Source organism: Cygnus olor, chromosome 3 (assembly GCF_009769625.2).
Source record: "Cygnus olor isolate bCygOlo1 chromosome 3, bCygOlo1.pri.v2, whole genome shotgun sequence".
Taxonomy (NCBI): domain Eukaryota; kingdom Metazoa; phylum Chordata; class Aves; order Anseriformes; family Anatidae; genus Cygnus; species Cygnus olor.
In genome coordinates, this window is record NC_049171.1 from 118,991,042 (window position 1) to 119,008,211 (window position 17,170).

Below are 17,170 nucleotides of genomic sequence, written 5' to 3' on the forward strand. Positions count from 1 at the left end.
TTTTTTTTTTGTTCATTTTGGAACTGATAAAGGATTTTGGGGGTAGCACAAAGAAGGAACCCTAAAAGGAAGGGAGAGTGAGTGGCAGGCAGAGGGTAAGATAAATTTCACTTTTAAAGATGCCTAAGACTGTATCTTAGTATCTAGGTATTTCAGTAACACATCTGTCAACCCAAAGTTCCCTGGGCAGTCCATTAATCAACCCTGTATTCCCAAACAACAGGTGTTCCTTTCAGTCTTTCATTTAACAAAAAGTATACAGTCATGTGTATCTGGACATCTTTTTGTGACTTTTATACAGGTTTCTATCTGTTCAGCATTTTTAGGTCGCTTCTTTCTCATTTGGGCCAACTGCCATTATAGATGGGATCAGTTTCTGTCTTTCCAAAATAGACAAGGAGAACTTAAACTGCTATATCATGAAGTATGCTGTAGTTCTGTTCACGTCTGTGAGAATAGGTGCCAAATCTTGCTGAAATAAAGGAAAACATGTTAACAATGTTTGAAATACCTTGTCTTGTCCTAGAAGCAGCAGCTTTTTTTTTTAATTAACTCAGTTAATGGAAGTTATTCTTTTTCAAGATTTCAGTGGGGCGTGGGAGAACTGTTGATGTTCGCAGCTCCTAGAATTGCCTTGGCCATATATAATGAAACCGAGTCAAATTGGGTGATTTTTGCCTTTTGTTTATTTAAAATGTTTCCCTTGATCACTGTTAGTATTGCATCCTTTAGCATGATGCAGTAGTAAATAGTCCTTTTATATGGTTGGTTGGTTTTTTTTTCCTTTTTCTCTGTGCTTACCCTATTGCTTGCCTTTTAGGCATTTTTCTTGAACAACAGACACTTTCATTAGGCTGTGTTTAAAAGCCCTTTTTCCCTGTCATCTTCAAATTTCACACTTTCACAGCTCCCGTGTCTTTGGTTTTTAGTGGGTACTTGTTACCACAGTATTTCTGCTGGACTCCATGGAGTTTCTGCTTCTTCTGTCTTAATACAGAGAAAGTCTTCTGAAGGGGTTTTTATTTGTTCAGGCAGGAGAGAGGAGAAAGATTAGAAATTCAATGTTGAGAATGTGCTGGTCTTGTTCTTGTGATAATACTTTTCTATACTAAATATATCGTGTTTTTAAAGCAAAATCAGCCTCCCCACAACCTTTTAAACATGGGGATGTTTGTATGTTCAGTCCCCTTCTCCTGAAGGGAGAAACTCAAGTATGTCTGCTGTCATACTGTTCTTTCCACTTCTATAGGCACCTGGTTAAAAGGCTACAGTGGAGCAGAGAATATGCACATCTTCCACATGAACCAGTAGAAATTGCACACAAAAGTGAACAGAGTGCCAGGCTGTATTTACTTTCCTCCCAGGAATCACCAGGTAACACTGCAATTACAGGAACCTGCAATAACATTATTCCTTAGAGCTCTTTTCCTGGGAATTTGCACCCCTCTCTGCTTTCAGACATCTCCTTCTCGTTCTGCCATTTTGGAGAGGCATGCTGCCCTAATGCAGCCATTAGTAGTCACGTCATCTGGGAATTACCAGAAGACTTAGTAGTTAGTTCCTGAAGGGAGGATACTGTGAGAGTGAAAATGCAGCTAAAAATGTAGACAATCAAGTACATTTTCTGTAGTGCAACTAAGTTACTTTTTTCTAGATTAAAAATAAGGGAAAAAAAGAGGTAACATAGTAGGGGGGACAAATGGATATAGTTAAAAAAAAAAAAAAAAGACACTTCTGTCCGATGTGCTGACAAATAGTTTAGACCTGTTAACTCATTATTTCTTAATTTAGATCTTCAAGCCCAGTACCACACACAAAAAGTTCCAGTTAATCCATTTTATTAATAAACACTACAACATATAATGCCATTTCTACTTCTTGTTTACTTACAGGTATATCGCAAACATCTTTTCTTTGTAAGAATATTCTGTTAAAACTTTTAATAGCTGAAATACAGTATTTTTTCTCACCAGATTATACAACATAAGAAGGAGGATGCCTATTTTTCCAAAGTGTATTTGTAATAAAAATTTCACCAGTTTTGCTCTATAAAATCTTTGCCGAGTAATAAAAATGTCAACTTCTCCTATTCAATGTCTTTATCAAAATGTATGATTATTGGATCGTGGCCTGTCGATTTCACAAACTTCATAAAGTCTTTAGGGCTTAGGCCCATGGTTGCAGAGTTTGTCATGGGATGGAAATACACCTTCTCGTGGCCCCCCTCCAGAAAGCCGGCATCCAAGACGAACTTTATGTCTCCTTGGTCGCAGAAGAGGGCCAGAGGTGTCGCACAGCCTTGGCCTACTTTTAATTTTTCCAGCATGGCGTTTTCATCAGCAAACCTTAGGTTTCCGCTTCCAACACCCAGTTTTTTGGCAAGCTCGTTCAAGTTGATCTGTCTGTCGTGCAGGACAGTCACCAGCCAGAAGCCTTTCTTCTTTTTGTCTCTAAGGAAAAGGTTTTTGCTGTGCCCTCCTTTCAGGTGTTGGACGTGGGACATCATTTCCTCAACCGTGAACACCTGCAGAGTACAACAAGCATAGCGTGAGGCTGTACCCGTCAGCCTTACCGGCAGCTTTTGTTAAAAATTTAGAAAACGCTGAATGTCACGCTCAGCCTAAAAACTGTACCCTTCTATGAAGAAATTTAAAAGAACCCGAATAAAACGCGACACGCTGGTCCCGCACCCTTTCTCGTTCGTTTCTCACACGCATCCGCGCTCGCTCAAAAACGCAAGAAAAAAAACCGTGGGGTCCGAGTCCCGCACCTGGGGGTGCTCGGCGGTGAGGGCGGCGATGCCCAGCTCCCGCAGCCGCTGCTCCAGCTCCGCCCGCAGCCCCGCCGCCGCCATGGCTGCCACGGGTCCGCCCCGCTCCGGCAGCGGCACCGCGCAGGCGCCGGGCCTCCACACGTCGCGCCTGCGCACGGCGGCGAGGACTGCTGGGGCGGTTGGGTGCCGTTGGGGGTCCCCGGGGCGGGCCTGGCCGCGAGGGTGAGGGTGAGGGGCCTCGGGGCCGCCGCGGGGCGTGAGGGGAGCCCGGCGCCCTCCGGGCCGCGGGGGGGAGGTTCCCGAAATTACCGCCAGGGCGTTTGTCCTCTGTGAGCGTGTCCGGCATTGCCTCGAACGGCTCCTAGCTGCTCCTCGGGTCTGCTGTTTCTGCCCCTTAAAGTTCTCTTTAAGGGGGAAAAAATGAGCTGTTGGTTGGTTACTTTGTCCTCTGCTCGTTCCCTGTAGGTACTTTGGTACAGGAGAGGTTTTACAACGACAGTGGGCGTGCTGAGAGGGATTGAGGATAGCGCCTTGCTCTCAGAGCTGCTTGGAAGATGGTACAGCACTGCCTGTGAGAGCAAACAGAAGGTGTTGAGAATGGGCCGGGGAATGCAGATAGGAGCTACGAAATAGTGAACTGAACAAGAAGAGTAGCTTGAATAGGAGACTGTTTTACAGGGTAGGTAGCAAAATGACTCAAAACACAGTTAACACGGTTAAAAGAAGATGTGGGAGGAACTGACAGAGGTATCTTGAAAAGCTTAATTGCTAAGCCAAGCCTTAGCCTAGAAAGATGTCTCCGTGTACGCAATAACGCTATTATCATAGAATCATATTGTTATAACAGTATCATTAGAATGCTGCAGTCTTTTAGTGGAGTTATATGCTCGTGTAAGTGTCATTTTGCAAATTTGTTTTACTGGCGGGAGAGGTAGGTTGCACCGGGTATCTGTCAGTATGGTACAAATGTCACTTTTTTGAGTTAATATCAGAGAACCTCGAGTTAGGATTTTAGTAATTTACGTTAAAGGTCAGCAAAGACAGATGAAAGACTTGTAAGTTATGGTAACATTAGTAGATCTGTGTGTCTGAACTGGAATAGTGACAGTGGCAGAAGGTGAAGTGCTTCAGGAAAATGAAAAATGAGCAGATCTACTAAGTAGTTCAACATCATCAGTATCAAAAAGCCTGCTTTGAAGCATTGTAGCACTTATGCCTTGTTTTCCTGTGCATATTGTCATAGCAAAGAACAACTTCCAGCCTTGAGACTGATTTCAATGTGTCCTTTGTATTTTCAGTGAAGAAATGAATCGAGGGTTGATAGTGAAGTTTGAAAATCTGGTCCAGTTACGTGGTGCTTGCCGACAGCTGCGTACTGTTTCCTACAGGAAAGTCAACAGAGCACAATGGAAGCCTGTGCAGTCATCTGCGTGTCCTGTACAGTCCGTTCATCTGTATCCACAGTTCTGGCAAAAAGACAAATCAATCAGTGTCGTCTTATCTCAATACAGACATCTAGCTACAACGGAGGTAATTAACAAAATCCAGTAATCTCTGATTCTGTGTGAAATTTCAAAGTACAAAAAATCAATTTGAGCACTTTATGACAAAAAAGGAGAACTTCACAGAAGCTATTCTAAGTTTATGAGCCAAAATGTACTTATTTAAGACTACATTGTTACTCCTCTCAAATATTGACTTGAAGTACTTATACCAGCAGCATCATGAATCTTGAAGGGGCAGGATAACATTTTTTTCCCTTGTTTTGAACAATTGAATATGGAAAAAAAATTAAGGGCAGAATGCTATACATTTTAAATATTCAGTGTGATGTTTTAAGTCATTAATTTATTGTAATTCATTCATATGATAGACAAAATGATGTGGCTTGAGACCATTGTCTCTTTAATATTGTTTTTATTATTTCTTAGTTTATACCAGCTATATGTTCCTATATACATGTCTAATTCCATATAGGAGAAGAAAAAGAGCAAAAAGAAATTGCCGCTGACCAAAGGTGAAGTGGAGATAAGGCAGCAGATGACTGTTGAGGAACTTGCACAAGCAATGGGCAAAGACTTAGGTGAGAGCCTGCTTTGTTACTCAAGATGTATTTTAACTGTTGTGTTTTAGTCAGTTGCGACACTTCCATGTGTGGTCAAGGCAAAGATGTTCTGAGATGGTACTAGTTGTTCCTAATCCTTCCCTTGGCAAGGTAGATTGTACCCATTACCAAAGTAACTCCTTTCATCAAAGATATTTAACCAGAGAAAAAGAACATGTGGATAGGCACGATGCCAGTCTAAGGAGAAAAAATGTTAGGCCGTCCAAATTACTGGGCAGGACACTATGACTGCTCGCAAAATGCTAAATTATATTGCGGAAGGAGAAACATTGCACCCTGGTTTGTTGAAGCTGGGTGAGAGCTGCTACGTAAAGAATTCAGGGCTAAAGAAAAGGCACAAAAGAGCTTCGGCCTGAGATACTTGTCTGAGAGCAGGATGTTGGATTCGGGAGCAATTTGTGTTCCATTAAAACAGTCTTATTGCTAATTTCTTCTTCTCAACCATGTACTTTTTCTGGCAAACTTCTTTCTCAGTAGCAAGGAGAGAAACAAGAGTCTGTCACATCTCTGTATGTTTCAGAGGGAGATTGGTAATGGTGCTGAGGTCGGTGTGGAATCTTTGACTATTGCAGTATGTCCTGTATTTCTTCTGCCAGAGAAAGTCGCAAATGAACAGATTTATCACGTTTTCTTCCTCCTTGAATCACTTCTTAGCTATTTAGTTTAGATGAGTTTCAAGTAGGAAAGTAAGCTGTGAAAATTTGAGTGAAAAATAGGATTGTAGCAACTTCTAGATAAATCTACCTAAAGCAAAAATGCTTTGTGAATGAAACTTACCATTACGATATAAACTACTAACCCAAAATCTTAAATTGTATTTAACAATTAACAAACAATGTGTTTCTGTCCTTTTTTTTTTTTTTTTTGGTGGGTTGTTAAATATCTTAATCTCTTCCTTAGATCACGTGTATGAAGCCCTGCTGTACACAGATATTGATCTTGGTTCCCTAGAACCAGATTCCATTTTAAATGAGGACTATATCAAGCTAATTGTTAAAAAATCAGGAATGAAGTATAAGTCAGCAAAACTGAAAGAAGAGAAAGAAAGAGAAAATACAGATGCTGTAAAACGGTAAATTGTGAACTATTCGTTTTTGCTGTTTTTTATCCTATTTGTTTCTGCAAGAGTTATTGATATACTGTTTTCTTTCTTCTAATGGTGTGCTGATGATACCAGATAAGGTCATAAATTGTAATATTTAAAAGGTGGAGTTTACAGTTTTGATTTCTTTGTGCATTAAACTGATGTTCAGGTGTGATTTGTTTTAGGTGAGTTTTTTCTATGTGTTTTTCTGAAGAAAAGCCAACTTTGTTTTTTGATGCAGCAGGAAGTTTGAATACTAAGAGGGCAAACTGTGATGTAGCTAGGATTTGCAGTTACTGTGGGGAGAAGCTAGGCTTACCTCTTCATCGCTGAGTTCTGGTAAATGGCTTTTCGCTAGCCACGCTGGGCATGATGGTGGCTTGGTGAACTTTTTTGGTACTTATGAAAGGTGTTTTTGTTTTGATTGCAGACCCCCTGCAGACCCAGCATTATTAACCCCACGGCCCCCAGTTGTTACTATAATGGGCCATGTTGATCATGGGAAAACAACTTTACTTGACAGCCTACGAAAAACTCAAGTGGCATCAATGGAAGCAGGAGGCATTACACAACACATTGGTGCTTTTCTTGGTATGATCCAAGTGTACGCGCGTGTGTGTAAAGCAATTTTCTCTATCTTACATGATGGGATGACTTGCTGACAGTTTATTGGGGAAAATGTTGCAGCATACACAGTTTATATGTAAGCAGTGAAAAAGGAAAGCATAACTTGTGATAACTAGAATGGAAGAGGTCACTTGGAAGGGACCTACCAAGATCATCAGGTCCAACTGCCTGACTATTTCAGGGCTAACCAAAAAGTAGAGCATGTTATTAAGGAATATCAAGCACCTCACAAGGAAGGCTGTTGAGTGTTTGGACTGCTCTCCAGAATTTTTTCCTAATGTCCAGTCTGAACCTTCCCTAGTGCAGCTTTGTGCTGTTCCCACGTGTTGTGTTACCGGTTACCAGGGGGAGGAGACCAGTGCCTCCTCCTCTATTTCCCCTCCTCTGGAAGTTGTAGAGCAATGAGGTTCCCAATTAGCCTCCTTTTCTCCAAACTAGACAAAGTTTTACAACTGTGTGGATGGAACTTTTAAGTAGATAGTCTAAAATTATTTCAGTTGTACAATTTTAGATTATGAAAGATTCTAGTGTGCTTTTTTCTTCCCTGAGAAGAAGTACCTTTAACTTCCATGCCAGTTATCTGTCTGCCTTAAAAAATCTGTGTTTTATATATAAAAAAATCATTAAATGACTGATTGCTCTATTTACAGTAAGTCAAATAAAGCTGTGTGAAATGTATTGTTCACAGTGCATCTGCCTTCTGGGGAAAAGATAACTTTTCTTGATACTCCTGGACATGCAGCTTTTTCAGCCATGCGAGCAAGAGGTACCTCTGTAACTGACATCGTCATACTGGTTGTAGCGGCGGAAGATGGAGTGATGCAACAAACTGTAGAATCCATTCAACATGCTAAAAATGCAGGAGGTACAGTGTTTGACTTCTTAACATTACATTTGGAAGAGAGTGGCAAGCCCAGTGCATAAAGTTAATCCATGAGATGTGTGTTACTGTTCAGCTCAGATACAGAGCACCTTGCAATTGTTTATCCACCTCTCAAAGGAAACTCCTTGAATTAAAATCCGTGGACTTTGTGAGGTTACTGTCCTGTCCTGCCTCCTTCTCCCCCGGGAAGATGTCTGAAAATATATACCAAATATTATATTAGTACATAAAAATATTAAGAATTTTTTTGCAGGATTTGTAGTTTTGCCAGAAAAGCATGAGTAGTGTGTAGGTAGCTTTGTTTTATTTTTTTTCTTCTATATTAAAATAACTCCTCCAAGTCTCTACTTAAGGTTGCCCAGGAAATAGGTGCCAAGAGAGCTGATTTGTTCTAAGTGGTCACAAGCTGTTCTAACATCTTATTGCAGCTATGCTAGCAGCAGCAAGTTTTTGTTAGGTCAGTAATGTGTTTGTTCTCTTCTTTTAGTTCCTCTTATCCTTGCCATTAACAAATGTGACAAACCTGAAGCTGATCCTGAAAGAGTGAAGAAGGAATTGATGGGTCACGATGTGATCTGTGAAGAGTTTGGAGGGGATGTTCAAGCTGTAAATATTTCAGCACTCAAGGTAAAGTTTTGAAACAAATGATTGTGTTCGTGGATGTCTAAGATGTGCATACACCCACATTTTTATTTGGTGGTTGCAATATGAATGCTTATCTTTCTGGTATTTGACACCTTACCATGAGCTAAGTGCTGCTGCCACTCACCAGGATCATTTGAAACATAATCCTGTCATGTTTTGAGACTCAGCCTTTCAGTGAGCACTAAAAACTATTTTTCTTCTTTGGGAAATCTAGTGGATGGTTTTCAGGTTAATCCTAGTTTTTGTTTCCTCATATATTCCCTGATTGTTTATTTTGTGCAAAATCAAGGTCAGTGATAATGGCATGTATGAAGAGAGAAATTCAAACAAAGGTAAATAAATATTTTTATAACGCATGCCTTATCACAGGAATGTAGTTTTGTAGTGAACTTGCAAGGATAAGATGGTAAGTCATATGAACAACTGATAGCTTAAAAAATAAACTATGTTTGCTTATAGTTTTATGGTGGCCAAACTAATGCAGCAGTATCTTAGGCTTATTACTGTCCTTCTAAATGCATTCCAAGTCATCTTCTAAAATTTCAGCCAAGTTCAAGACCTTTTGAAGTTGTTCCCTTACACTTTTTCAAAATAGTCATGCATAAAAATGGTTTCTCCATTCACCTCTGTAGCATAATACTGCAATTTGCATCCTTAACTCTGATGCTGTGAAGAGGAAGGTAAGGAAACTGTCCTTACTAGTGTATCTTGTGTTCTGGACCACCAGTCGTAGTATTTCATTAGTTTAGTAGCATCTTGCCTTAAAAGGTGAAGGAGTCCATGGTGTTGGATGGTATTGCATTGTTAGAAGTTCTGAATTAAATGGGAAACCTTGGCACTAAGATTTCAACTTCTGATCTTTTTTTAATTGGGCACTTCCTTTATTCTTTTTTTTGGTATGGTTTTATACAGGGTGAAAACCTGATGGTTTTGGCAGAAGCAACTGTTGCTTTAGCAGAGATGTTAGAACTGAAGGCAGACTACACAGGTCTGGTAGAGGGGACTGTAATTGAGTCTCGCAAAGACAAAGGGAAAGGGTAAGTTATTTGTTGTCTTTACAACTTCAAGGAAGCAATTTGTAATAATGCAGCAATACTGTTCAGGTGGTTTGTACTTTAGTACTTAGGTTTAATATTGTACTTTTTTGTTTGAAATTAGATAAAAACCAGCAGTTTCTTTGCAGTACTTGTAACTAAAGCGTTAAAACATCATTTTACAGCATGACGTACAGAAAGAGGTTATAAACTGATACAACATAAGTTATCATATCACTGAAATAAAATCCTGTAAGCTCAGGGAAATACTTTTAAATGACGTTTAAAAAAAACACATCTGTTCTAACATTTTAAGTAAAGATGAGGAAGTTCATAGTCATAATATAATAAATAAGATACATTACAATTTGTCAAAAACTGTATGACATTTTACACTTCAAAGTATTTTAGCCCTTTTGCATGTCGTCTGTGAAGAAGCTATGTTCTGCCCTCTTTAAAAATGAACTGAAGGCTGGAAATTTTGGGGGGAGGATGGAATGGGGGTTCACTTAACATGTGAAATCAGTCTGTTGCTGAGAGATTCAAGATACCAAATTTTGTATTAATCTGCAGAAACGAAGAGTACGGTACAGGCTTGGGGCTTTTTGCCTTTTTGCACTTTAAAATTTTCTTTGAATGCTGATAAGAATGAGTCACAGGAATATTGTGCCTGAGATTGATTGCACGTACATTATGTTTTGTGTTTCCTTACTTAACTCTAAGCCTGAAAATGGTCACTTTAATTTTGTTATTTTCCTCTCTGCTCTTTGCTAGTCCAGTTACCACAGCCATTGTCCAAAGAGGAACTCTGAGGAAAGGCTGTGTTCTGGTTGCAGGGAAGACCTGGGCAAAAGTGCGTTTCATGTTTGATGAGAATGGAAAAGCTGTAGATGCAGCCTCTCCTGGCATCCCTGTGGAAATCATGGGCTGGAAGGAAGTCCCTTCAGCGGGAGATGAAATCCTTGAAGTAGAATCTGAGGTACAGAAAGAACTGTTTACTGGAAAATTCATACTGCAGTAAGGTAGGAAGGAAGGAGCTAAGTTTAAAAATAATAAGTAAATCAGTAAAATAAAATTGCATTTCATTCTAAGTAACCAAGGTAAACTGATGAAAGATGAAGGCTGAGCATGGGTATTAAGATGCCTGAGCTAGGTGTTCTGTAAGAGGAATGAGAATTTGCATATTGCCTCTTTCTTTCTCTTCCACTGCCCCCACTTCTCTCCTGCTGGACTTTTACATCCTCTCCTCTCCTCTCCAGGCGTCCAAATTAATCTACTTTACAATCACTTGAAGAAAGCAGGCTGCCACGGGAGATAAAGAGTCATCTTTGGTTCATGCCTTTTACTTCTCATGAGCATAGAGGAAGGCATGATGACATGTTTGCAATGAACGTAGTCTTGAAATGGCTGCTTCAGGGATAACCTGGGATACATTCTAATGTATTTCCTTTCTAAAGGCACAGAAAGCTGTTTTCACTTTTCACATAACCACACTGTGACCTTACCTGGAGAACAATCCAGTACTTACTAGTATCAGTATTGTAATTTTATGAGAGAATTAGTTTCTGACAGAAGGTTGTGCTTAAAATTTAGCTTGAAATAGGCGTTGTGGGGGCTGGACAAATACCACATGAAGAAAAAAATTATTTTCTCTGATGCAGAGATGCCTTGAGTTGTGCTGTTGTAGCACGGGGAGGAAGCCATTGTGCTGATTCTTTGTCATCGTGGCAGCAAAATCTATTGATAAACGCTAAAGAAAATGAGTAGGACGGTAGAGAAGAAAGAGAAGGATAAGAGAGAGTTAATGTGGACTTTTCCATTGCAGTGCTTTGAAAGATCGTTTCTTTTTTTCCTGACCAGCAAAGGGCACATGAAGTTGTGGCTTGGAGAACCTATGTTGAACAGCAAGAGAAGGTGAGAAGAGATGGGGAAGTTATTGAAGCAAAGCAAAAGGAACACAGGGTGGAATATGAGAAGAAGCAACAGAAGCTAGCCCATCTGACCTGGAGACAGAGAAGGGCGTTGCTCTACAAGACCAACAAGCATCTAATGTTCTCAAAGCCTAAAGAGAGAACAGAAGTGGACAAAAACGTGCTGTCAGTAATTGTTAAAGGTATTGTTCTGTTCTGTTTACTGCTGCAATGTTTCCATGCTTCTCAAATGCTCAGTCTGCAATGTAGTTCTAAATAATTAACAAAAATTTTGTTAGCAGAAGTTTGATCAATTTAAAACTGAACAAGTTATTGAATGCCTCTCAGGAAGGGGAGGGTCATCAGAAATCATCCTGTGGTCAGAAGAATGTGCTTCCAGAAGGGTCAGAGCAAGATGAAATCTTGGGGGCCCAAACCCTTACCCTGGAACTCCTGAATAAAAGCCATACAAGTGCATGTGTGTAAGTTATATGAGCAGCAGTACTGCATTAGCAGAATGGAGGAAAAGAACAACTGTGTATTACTTAAAGTGGGGCAGGAGGAACTCGGTTTGACCTTACGTTCAGTGGTATATGTGTAGTGGAAGTAGTAAGTGAAAAACTATGCAGACTTGACCTAGAAATGGCAGCAGATGTGGAGCTTCTAGTCCTGTTGTCTTTATTCACTTCACTTTTGTAATAGAAAGACTTTTCAGATGTATTTTAATATACTCCTGGAAATACAAAAAGAATGCTAAATATCCAGCGCTTTTGATTATATTGCATAATGCGGAATTTTCATTCCCCTAATTCTTCTTCTTCAGTATCACTTTGATTCACACAAAGTCAACAGCACTACCATTATATACCCAGGTGATATGGATGGATCTGTCGAAGCTATTCTGAACATTCTGGACAGCTATGATGCTGATGATGAATGTAGATTGGATATCATCCATTTTGGAATGGGAGATATCAGCGAAACTGACATAAGTCTTGCTGAAGCATTCAATGGTGAGTGTATGTTTAAAAATTAATTTACAGTTAGTGGAAACTTCTCTCCATTGAGATCAGTAGATCTCATACTATTATTTTTTTTTTGTAATAATTAACAGCATCAATAATGTAAACTTATATGTATATTAATAATATCAAGTAACACCTTTAACATCAAATACTAATGCAGGTAGGGAAGGCTAGAAATCTCACAAAAATAGGACTGTGACAGGCCATTGCCAGTAACTGAATTATTAATGGCAGATAATGGTTAGATCTCAACTTCTCACGTAAGTTGCTTTATGATGTTGAGCAGGGCAATGCCAGAAAAGTAGCACACAACAGAATTTCCTTTTGCTCGGGGAGGTCACTGAAAAGAAAGACCTGTATCAATAGTTGTTCCCCTTTTTGCTCCATGATTCTCACCTGCTCTAGAGTGTGTGGGGGGGTCACTGGACCTAACATAACACGCTCCACGGGTGGATGAGAATGTAGAAAGTTCAGTTCCAGCTTCTACTGGGCAACCAAATTGTTTTCCCAGCCCAAAAATGGGGAAATCTTTTTTGTGTGTGTGTGGTGCCATCTGCTCTGGTGGGCTCTGTGTATGCAGTAATTTCTGCTTTGATAACTTCATCTCTGTCATGAGGGAACTTTCTGTGAGGAGTGTTTTGAGCCCATTTGTTTTGATACGAGGCTAGTAGTAGCGGGTGTGCTGACTGCAGCGATAGTGGGGGAGGTAAATGGTCCCCCATTAAAAGGGAAGTAGTGAAATGGTGTTTCTTGTATTGTTGACTGCTAATGCTAATTTTAACCTCTGCTGCAAGTTCAACATTTCAGAAGAGATGGCAAATGCTTTCACTTATTAAGAATTTCTCTTGTTATCAGTTGCTGATTATTATATTTGCCAGGTGTTGTTTATGGATTCAGCGTGAAAGCCAATGAAACTATTAAAAAGCTGGCTGCTAAAAAGGGAATAAAAATTAAACTTCACAACGTCATCTACAAACTTATTGAAGACTTGCAAGATGAGCTAAATAGCAGACTGCCTCCATCTGTGGTGGAAAATACAATAGGTGAGTTTTCAGGGAGTATTAAATTACATTTTTGCTGTGCTGCATGGCTTTAAGTTTGCGCTCTAATGATGCGTTCTTGCTGTATCAAGTAATTAATGCTCCTCTGTAGCTGCCTTTCTATTTTGTTTTAAAGCTTAGTAAGTGGAAGAGCATGGCTTGCTTTTTCTTATTATGTGTTTGTTATTCTCCTGTACTTCTTAAAACTGTAGTACTTTTTTTTTCTTTTAGGGACAGCTTCTGTTCTTGACGTCTTCTCTGTAACAGTAGGAAAAAACAAAATTTCAGTAGCTGGGTGCAGAGTACAGAAGGGGCAACTAGACAAAAGGATGAAATTTAAGTTAATCCGTAAAGGGGATGTTATTTGGCAAGGTAAGTAACTGGCTACAAAACTAGTGTTTGTACTCAGTGTTATGACATGACTAGTTAGTTCCATGTGAAATTAATGCAAAAGGTGTGCATCTAATCATAAGGCAATTACGTGTGCTGTTTAGGATGGAATTGTTCAAAGCAGAGGAAGCTGTAAAATGTCACCCTACTCTTTATCCAGACCTCTAACCACCACTTTTCTGGTAGAAAAGTAGTATCACAGGCGTTGCCTATGGAAAAGGACTGATGCCTGACTTTCATCAGCTGCAAGCGCTTGCAACCCCCAGCTTGTCTTGCTTTTGTTTTGTAGCTGTGTGGTGAAACCTGAATTGTGTGAGAAGGGGAAACCAAAACACATCTGTACTCTGATGTCAGGGGGCTTTCTTTCTTTTTCCTCTCTGTAGGATCTTTATCATCGCTGAAGCATCATAAAGATGATGTCCAGGTAATAAAAACAGGTATGGATTGTGGATTAAGTTTGGACAAGCATATAGAATTCAATATTGGAGATGAAATTATCTGTTATGAAGAAAAAGAAGTTCAACAGACAACCTCGTGGGATCCAGGATTTTAAAATACATCGAATCCCCAGCAAGGACATGCACTATTCCTGGCCTTGAACTCTTAGCATTAAATGAACTTATAAAGAAGCTTACGTGCATCTCTCTATCTGATGCTTCTGTATTCTATGTTTAAACCTCATCAAGCAACCAGCGTACCTCATTGGAGCACCAGATGAATGACCCTAACTGCAAGCATTTTGTGTGTGTAAAGCCATCAAGGTGTAAATACTTCTGACTTTATTGATTTCGAAATAGCTGAGCCCTCTTTTTCTTCCCCAACAAGGGTGCTGGTACTATTTTTTCAGTATATTATCTTCATGGTGGGGACCCCTCTTTGCTCTAGTACTGATTTTGCGTATGATTTCAGACTTCTTGGTCTCCCAGGTTTCCTGATAAGAATTGCAGTGCTATCTACTCATGTTTAAATAGCTAACTCTTAACTGTAAGTGGTCTATGGCAGAACAAAAAAAAAAAAAAGAGAATGCAAATACACCCTGCTTCCTTCAAATACATTTCTAGGAATATTTGTTCATGGCTGGCTAATGCTGTGAAAAGCAGGTCAAAATCAGACTTTCATGCCTGACCATAACTGGGGGAATGGAATATTTTCGAAAAAAACTTAGCAATGGTGCTTGCACAGTGTGTATTTGAAGTACTAAATCACTAAATATTCATGTTAGATGAGCCTCAGAAGAGATCTGGAAAGGTTTCTCCTGCGGTCTTTGCATAGCTGTTTTTTCCCTTTTTCCTGGTAAAAGAACCTCATCCCCCAAAAAGAGGCACAGAACAAGACTTTACAAAACTTCGTCCTACCAGTGAAGAGGAAATACAGTGCAGAAATAAATCTCTAAACAGTACAGAACTTCAGATTTTTATTGTCTAGTACATTTACTTGTCCTCTGGTTTATTGAAGCAGTATGTCAGACAGCACTTGCCACAATAGTGTCTGTCAAAGTGGCTAGCCATGAAGACTCCTGCTCCACACTCCTCAGAGGGGCACTCTCGGCGCAGACGACTGATCTTGCCGTTCTCATCCACCTGTCAAGGACAAGAGGCAACATCTCATACATACTCACCACCTTTTAGCACAAATTATTTTCAAGTACTTTTCTTTGACAAAGCAGCCTTTGGGATTGCTTTCAGGAATCTGACACAGAAACAAAGTTCTGAAGTGCCTGACTGCAACAAACTTCTGTTTTATTTAACAGATGGGGTATTTGCAAACAGAAGGACTTTAAATACGCTGGGTGACACGCAGACTAGTTACAGGCTTTGTATGCTATAACTAGTCCCTTCCTGGTGAGAGCAAAGCATTCATCGAGCTTCATCTAGTTAGTTCTACATACCTTGTAGTACTTAAGCACTGCAAGTTTAACCTTCTTCCTCTTATGCTTGTTCTTCTTGGGAGTAGTGTAAGACTTCTTCTTTCTTTTCTTAGCACCACCACGAAGTCTCAACACAAGGTGAAGGGTTGATTCCTATTTGTAAAATAAGAAAATTTGAATACCATTTGAAAGAGTCAAAATGCTTTCACAAGCGAAGAGTAGTATTTAAGCAGGCCTTTTCTTTTATCTACAGCAAATACTTAAATAGCAGAATTTCAACCTCCAGCCAACTAGGAAAATTCTTAAAGGATTTTTCACTCATTAGTCTGCAAATGAGCAGGCACCAGAGAATTGTGTGCTGTCACATCCCAAAGCCTTAAAGGTTCAAATACTATTAAAAGTATTGTGGTTGTATTCCTCAGTTTTAACTAAAATTGCAGAATACAGTTTCATGATGTGACTAAGCCAATCTATTACTGATTTGTTACTGTAAAAATAATCTTGTCTTCCATTTTCTAGTTGCATTGCTGCTCGTCTGACAGAAGTCAGCAGCAGTTTCCACATTAGCCCCCTAAAATCACTCACCAGAAAGTGCCAACTTACAGAGCTGACGAGCAGCAATGAAGTAGCCCTCAGAAATGTTTCCTTCTGACCTGAAGATAAGACCTCCACTGCAGCAACTGCCAGCTCTAGTCTTAGCATCAATACTTCACAAGCTAAAGTGTCACCTCCCTTCATCAGTTTGTTTCAATCTATTTGAAGCACTTTTTAGGCTCACAACCTACAGCCAGTCTGCTCCTACAGCATCAGGTGGTACCACGCTCCTCTCAGCATTTCCTACTCACTTTTTGAATGTTGTAGTCAGACAGCGTGCGTCCATCCTCTAACTGCTTACCAGCAAAAATCAGTCGCTGTTGATCAGGAGGAATCCCTGATAGTGGCAGAAAGGAGGAACACGTGAGGAATACGAACCGTGACCCACCCTAACTGAGGAGAAAGCAAAACGTGCATCTCGACCTTACCTTCCTTATCCTGGATCTTGGCTTTTACATTTTCTATGGTATCGGAAGGCTCAACCTGTTACGAAACAAGGCAGCGGGGCTGTAAGACAAGTTTATATTCACGCTTTGCCATGTAATTAGCGCGGAGCTGCAGGGGAAGCAGCAGCCATTTCGGGCACGCCGCCGGCCCTGCCGCGGCCATTTAGCCCTCCGCAGCTCCAGCGCGGCGTCCGCCGTGCAGCCGCGCCTTTCGTTCCGCCCCTTCCGCGTCCAGCGCCGGGCTCCGCCGGGCACCGGCTCCCGAGGCACGGCCCGGCCCGGCGGCGAGCGGCAGCGCGGAGGCCGGGACGCGGCGAGCCGCGGTCGGCCCGGTGCCGGGGCGGGGCGGTGGGTGCAGCCTCACCTCGAGGGTGATGGTTTTCCCCGTGAGGGTCTTCACGAAGATCTGCATGGCGAGCCCGGCCGCGCCGCGCGGCTCCCCGACCTGCTCCCGGAATGGCGGCGCCGCGAAAGAGCGCCGCGCCGCCCCGCACGGGGTTTCCACCCGCGCCGCAGGAAGGGCGGGCAGTGCGGCGGGACTACGGCTCCCGGCGTGCCTCACCGCCGCCAGCCGCGCTGCGGTCTGCTGGGAGCTGTAGTCTCACCCCCACACCCGAACTGCGCCATGGGAGTCGTAGGCGGAAGGCGGGACAGCGAGGGGAGGGGAACTGCAGCCCCCATGGTGCACCGCGGCTCCTCTCGCGCTGTGGGCGCCAACGGCCCGTGA

The 17,170-nt window shown here is 41.2% G+C and overlaps 2 protein-coding genes across 2 annotated transcripts; one reads left to right on the top strand and one right to left on the bottom strand.

The window, feature by feature from the left end:
- The first annotated feature begins 1,396 nt into the window (after positions 1 to 1,396).
- On the top strand, positions 1,397 to 14,323 carry MTIF2 (mitochondrial translational initiation factor 2). The gene is made up of 15 exons (XM_040553028.1): positions 1,397 to 2,521; positions 2,768 to 2,995; positions 4,072 to 4,303; positions 4,751 to 4,856; positions 5,799 to 5,970; positions 6,413 to 6,573; positions 7,298 to 7,474; positions 7,980 to 8,119; positions 9,050 to 9,174; positions 9,946 to 10,150; positions 11,032 to 11,284; positions 11,954 to 12,094; positions 12,985 to 13,149; positions 13,378 to 13,518; positions 13,920 to 14,323. The coding sequence occupies exons 1-15, from the start codon at positions 2,094 to 2,096 to the stop codon at positions 14,087 to 14,089; spliced, it is 2,844 nt and encodes a 947-aa protein (XP_040408962.1). The 5' UTR covers positions 1,397 to 2,093; the 3' UTR covers positions 14,090 to 14,323.
- A 610-nt stretch (positions 14,324 to 14,933) lies between these two features.
- Positions 14,934 to 17,134, bottom strand: RPS27A (ribosomal protein S27a). Its single transcript, XM_040553036.1, has 5 exons — positions 16,808 to 17,134; positions 16,426 to 16,480; positions 16,249 to 16,334; positions 15,425 to 15,556; positions 14,934 to 15,116 (listed from the first exon to the last, which is right to left on the bottom strand). Exons 1-5 carry the CDS (start codon positions 16,853 to 16,855, stop codon positions 14,967 to 14,969), a joined length of 471 nt encoding a protein of 156 aa, XP_040408970.1. The 5' UTR covers positions 16,856 to 17,134; the 3' UTR covers positions 14,934 to 14,966.
- Positions 17,135 to 17,170: the final 36 nt, after the last annotated feature.

Excerpts from the sequence above, each read along its gene's own strand:
- MTIF2 (XM_040553028.1), top strand. The coding sequence starts at position 2,094 with ATGTCTTTATCAAAATGTATGATTATTGGATCGTGGCCTGTCGATTTC. Across the intron at positions 4,304-4,750 it reads GACATCTAGCTACAACGGAG|GAGAAGAAAAAGAGCAAAAA; the intron begins GTAATTAACAAA and ends AATTCCATATAG. Across the intron at positions 5,971-6,412 it reads AATACAGATGCTGTAAAACG|ACCCCCTGCAGACCCAGCAT; the intron begins GTAAATTGTGAA and ends TTTTGATTGCAG.
- RPS27A (XM_040553036.1), bottom strand. The coding sequence starts at position 16,855 with ATGCAGATCTTCGTGAAGACCCTCACGGGGAAAACCATCACCCTCGAG. Across the intron at positions 16,481-16,807 it reads GGAAAACCATCACCCTCGAG|GTTGAGCCTTCCGATACCAT; the intron begins GTGAGGCTGCAC and ends GTTTCGTAACAG. Across the intron at positions 16,335-16,425 it reads CAAGATCCAGGATAAGGAAG|GGATTCCTCCTGATCAACAG; the intron begins GTAAGGTCGAGA and ends TGCCACTATCAG.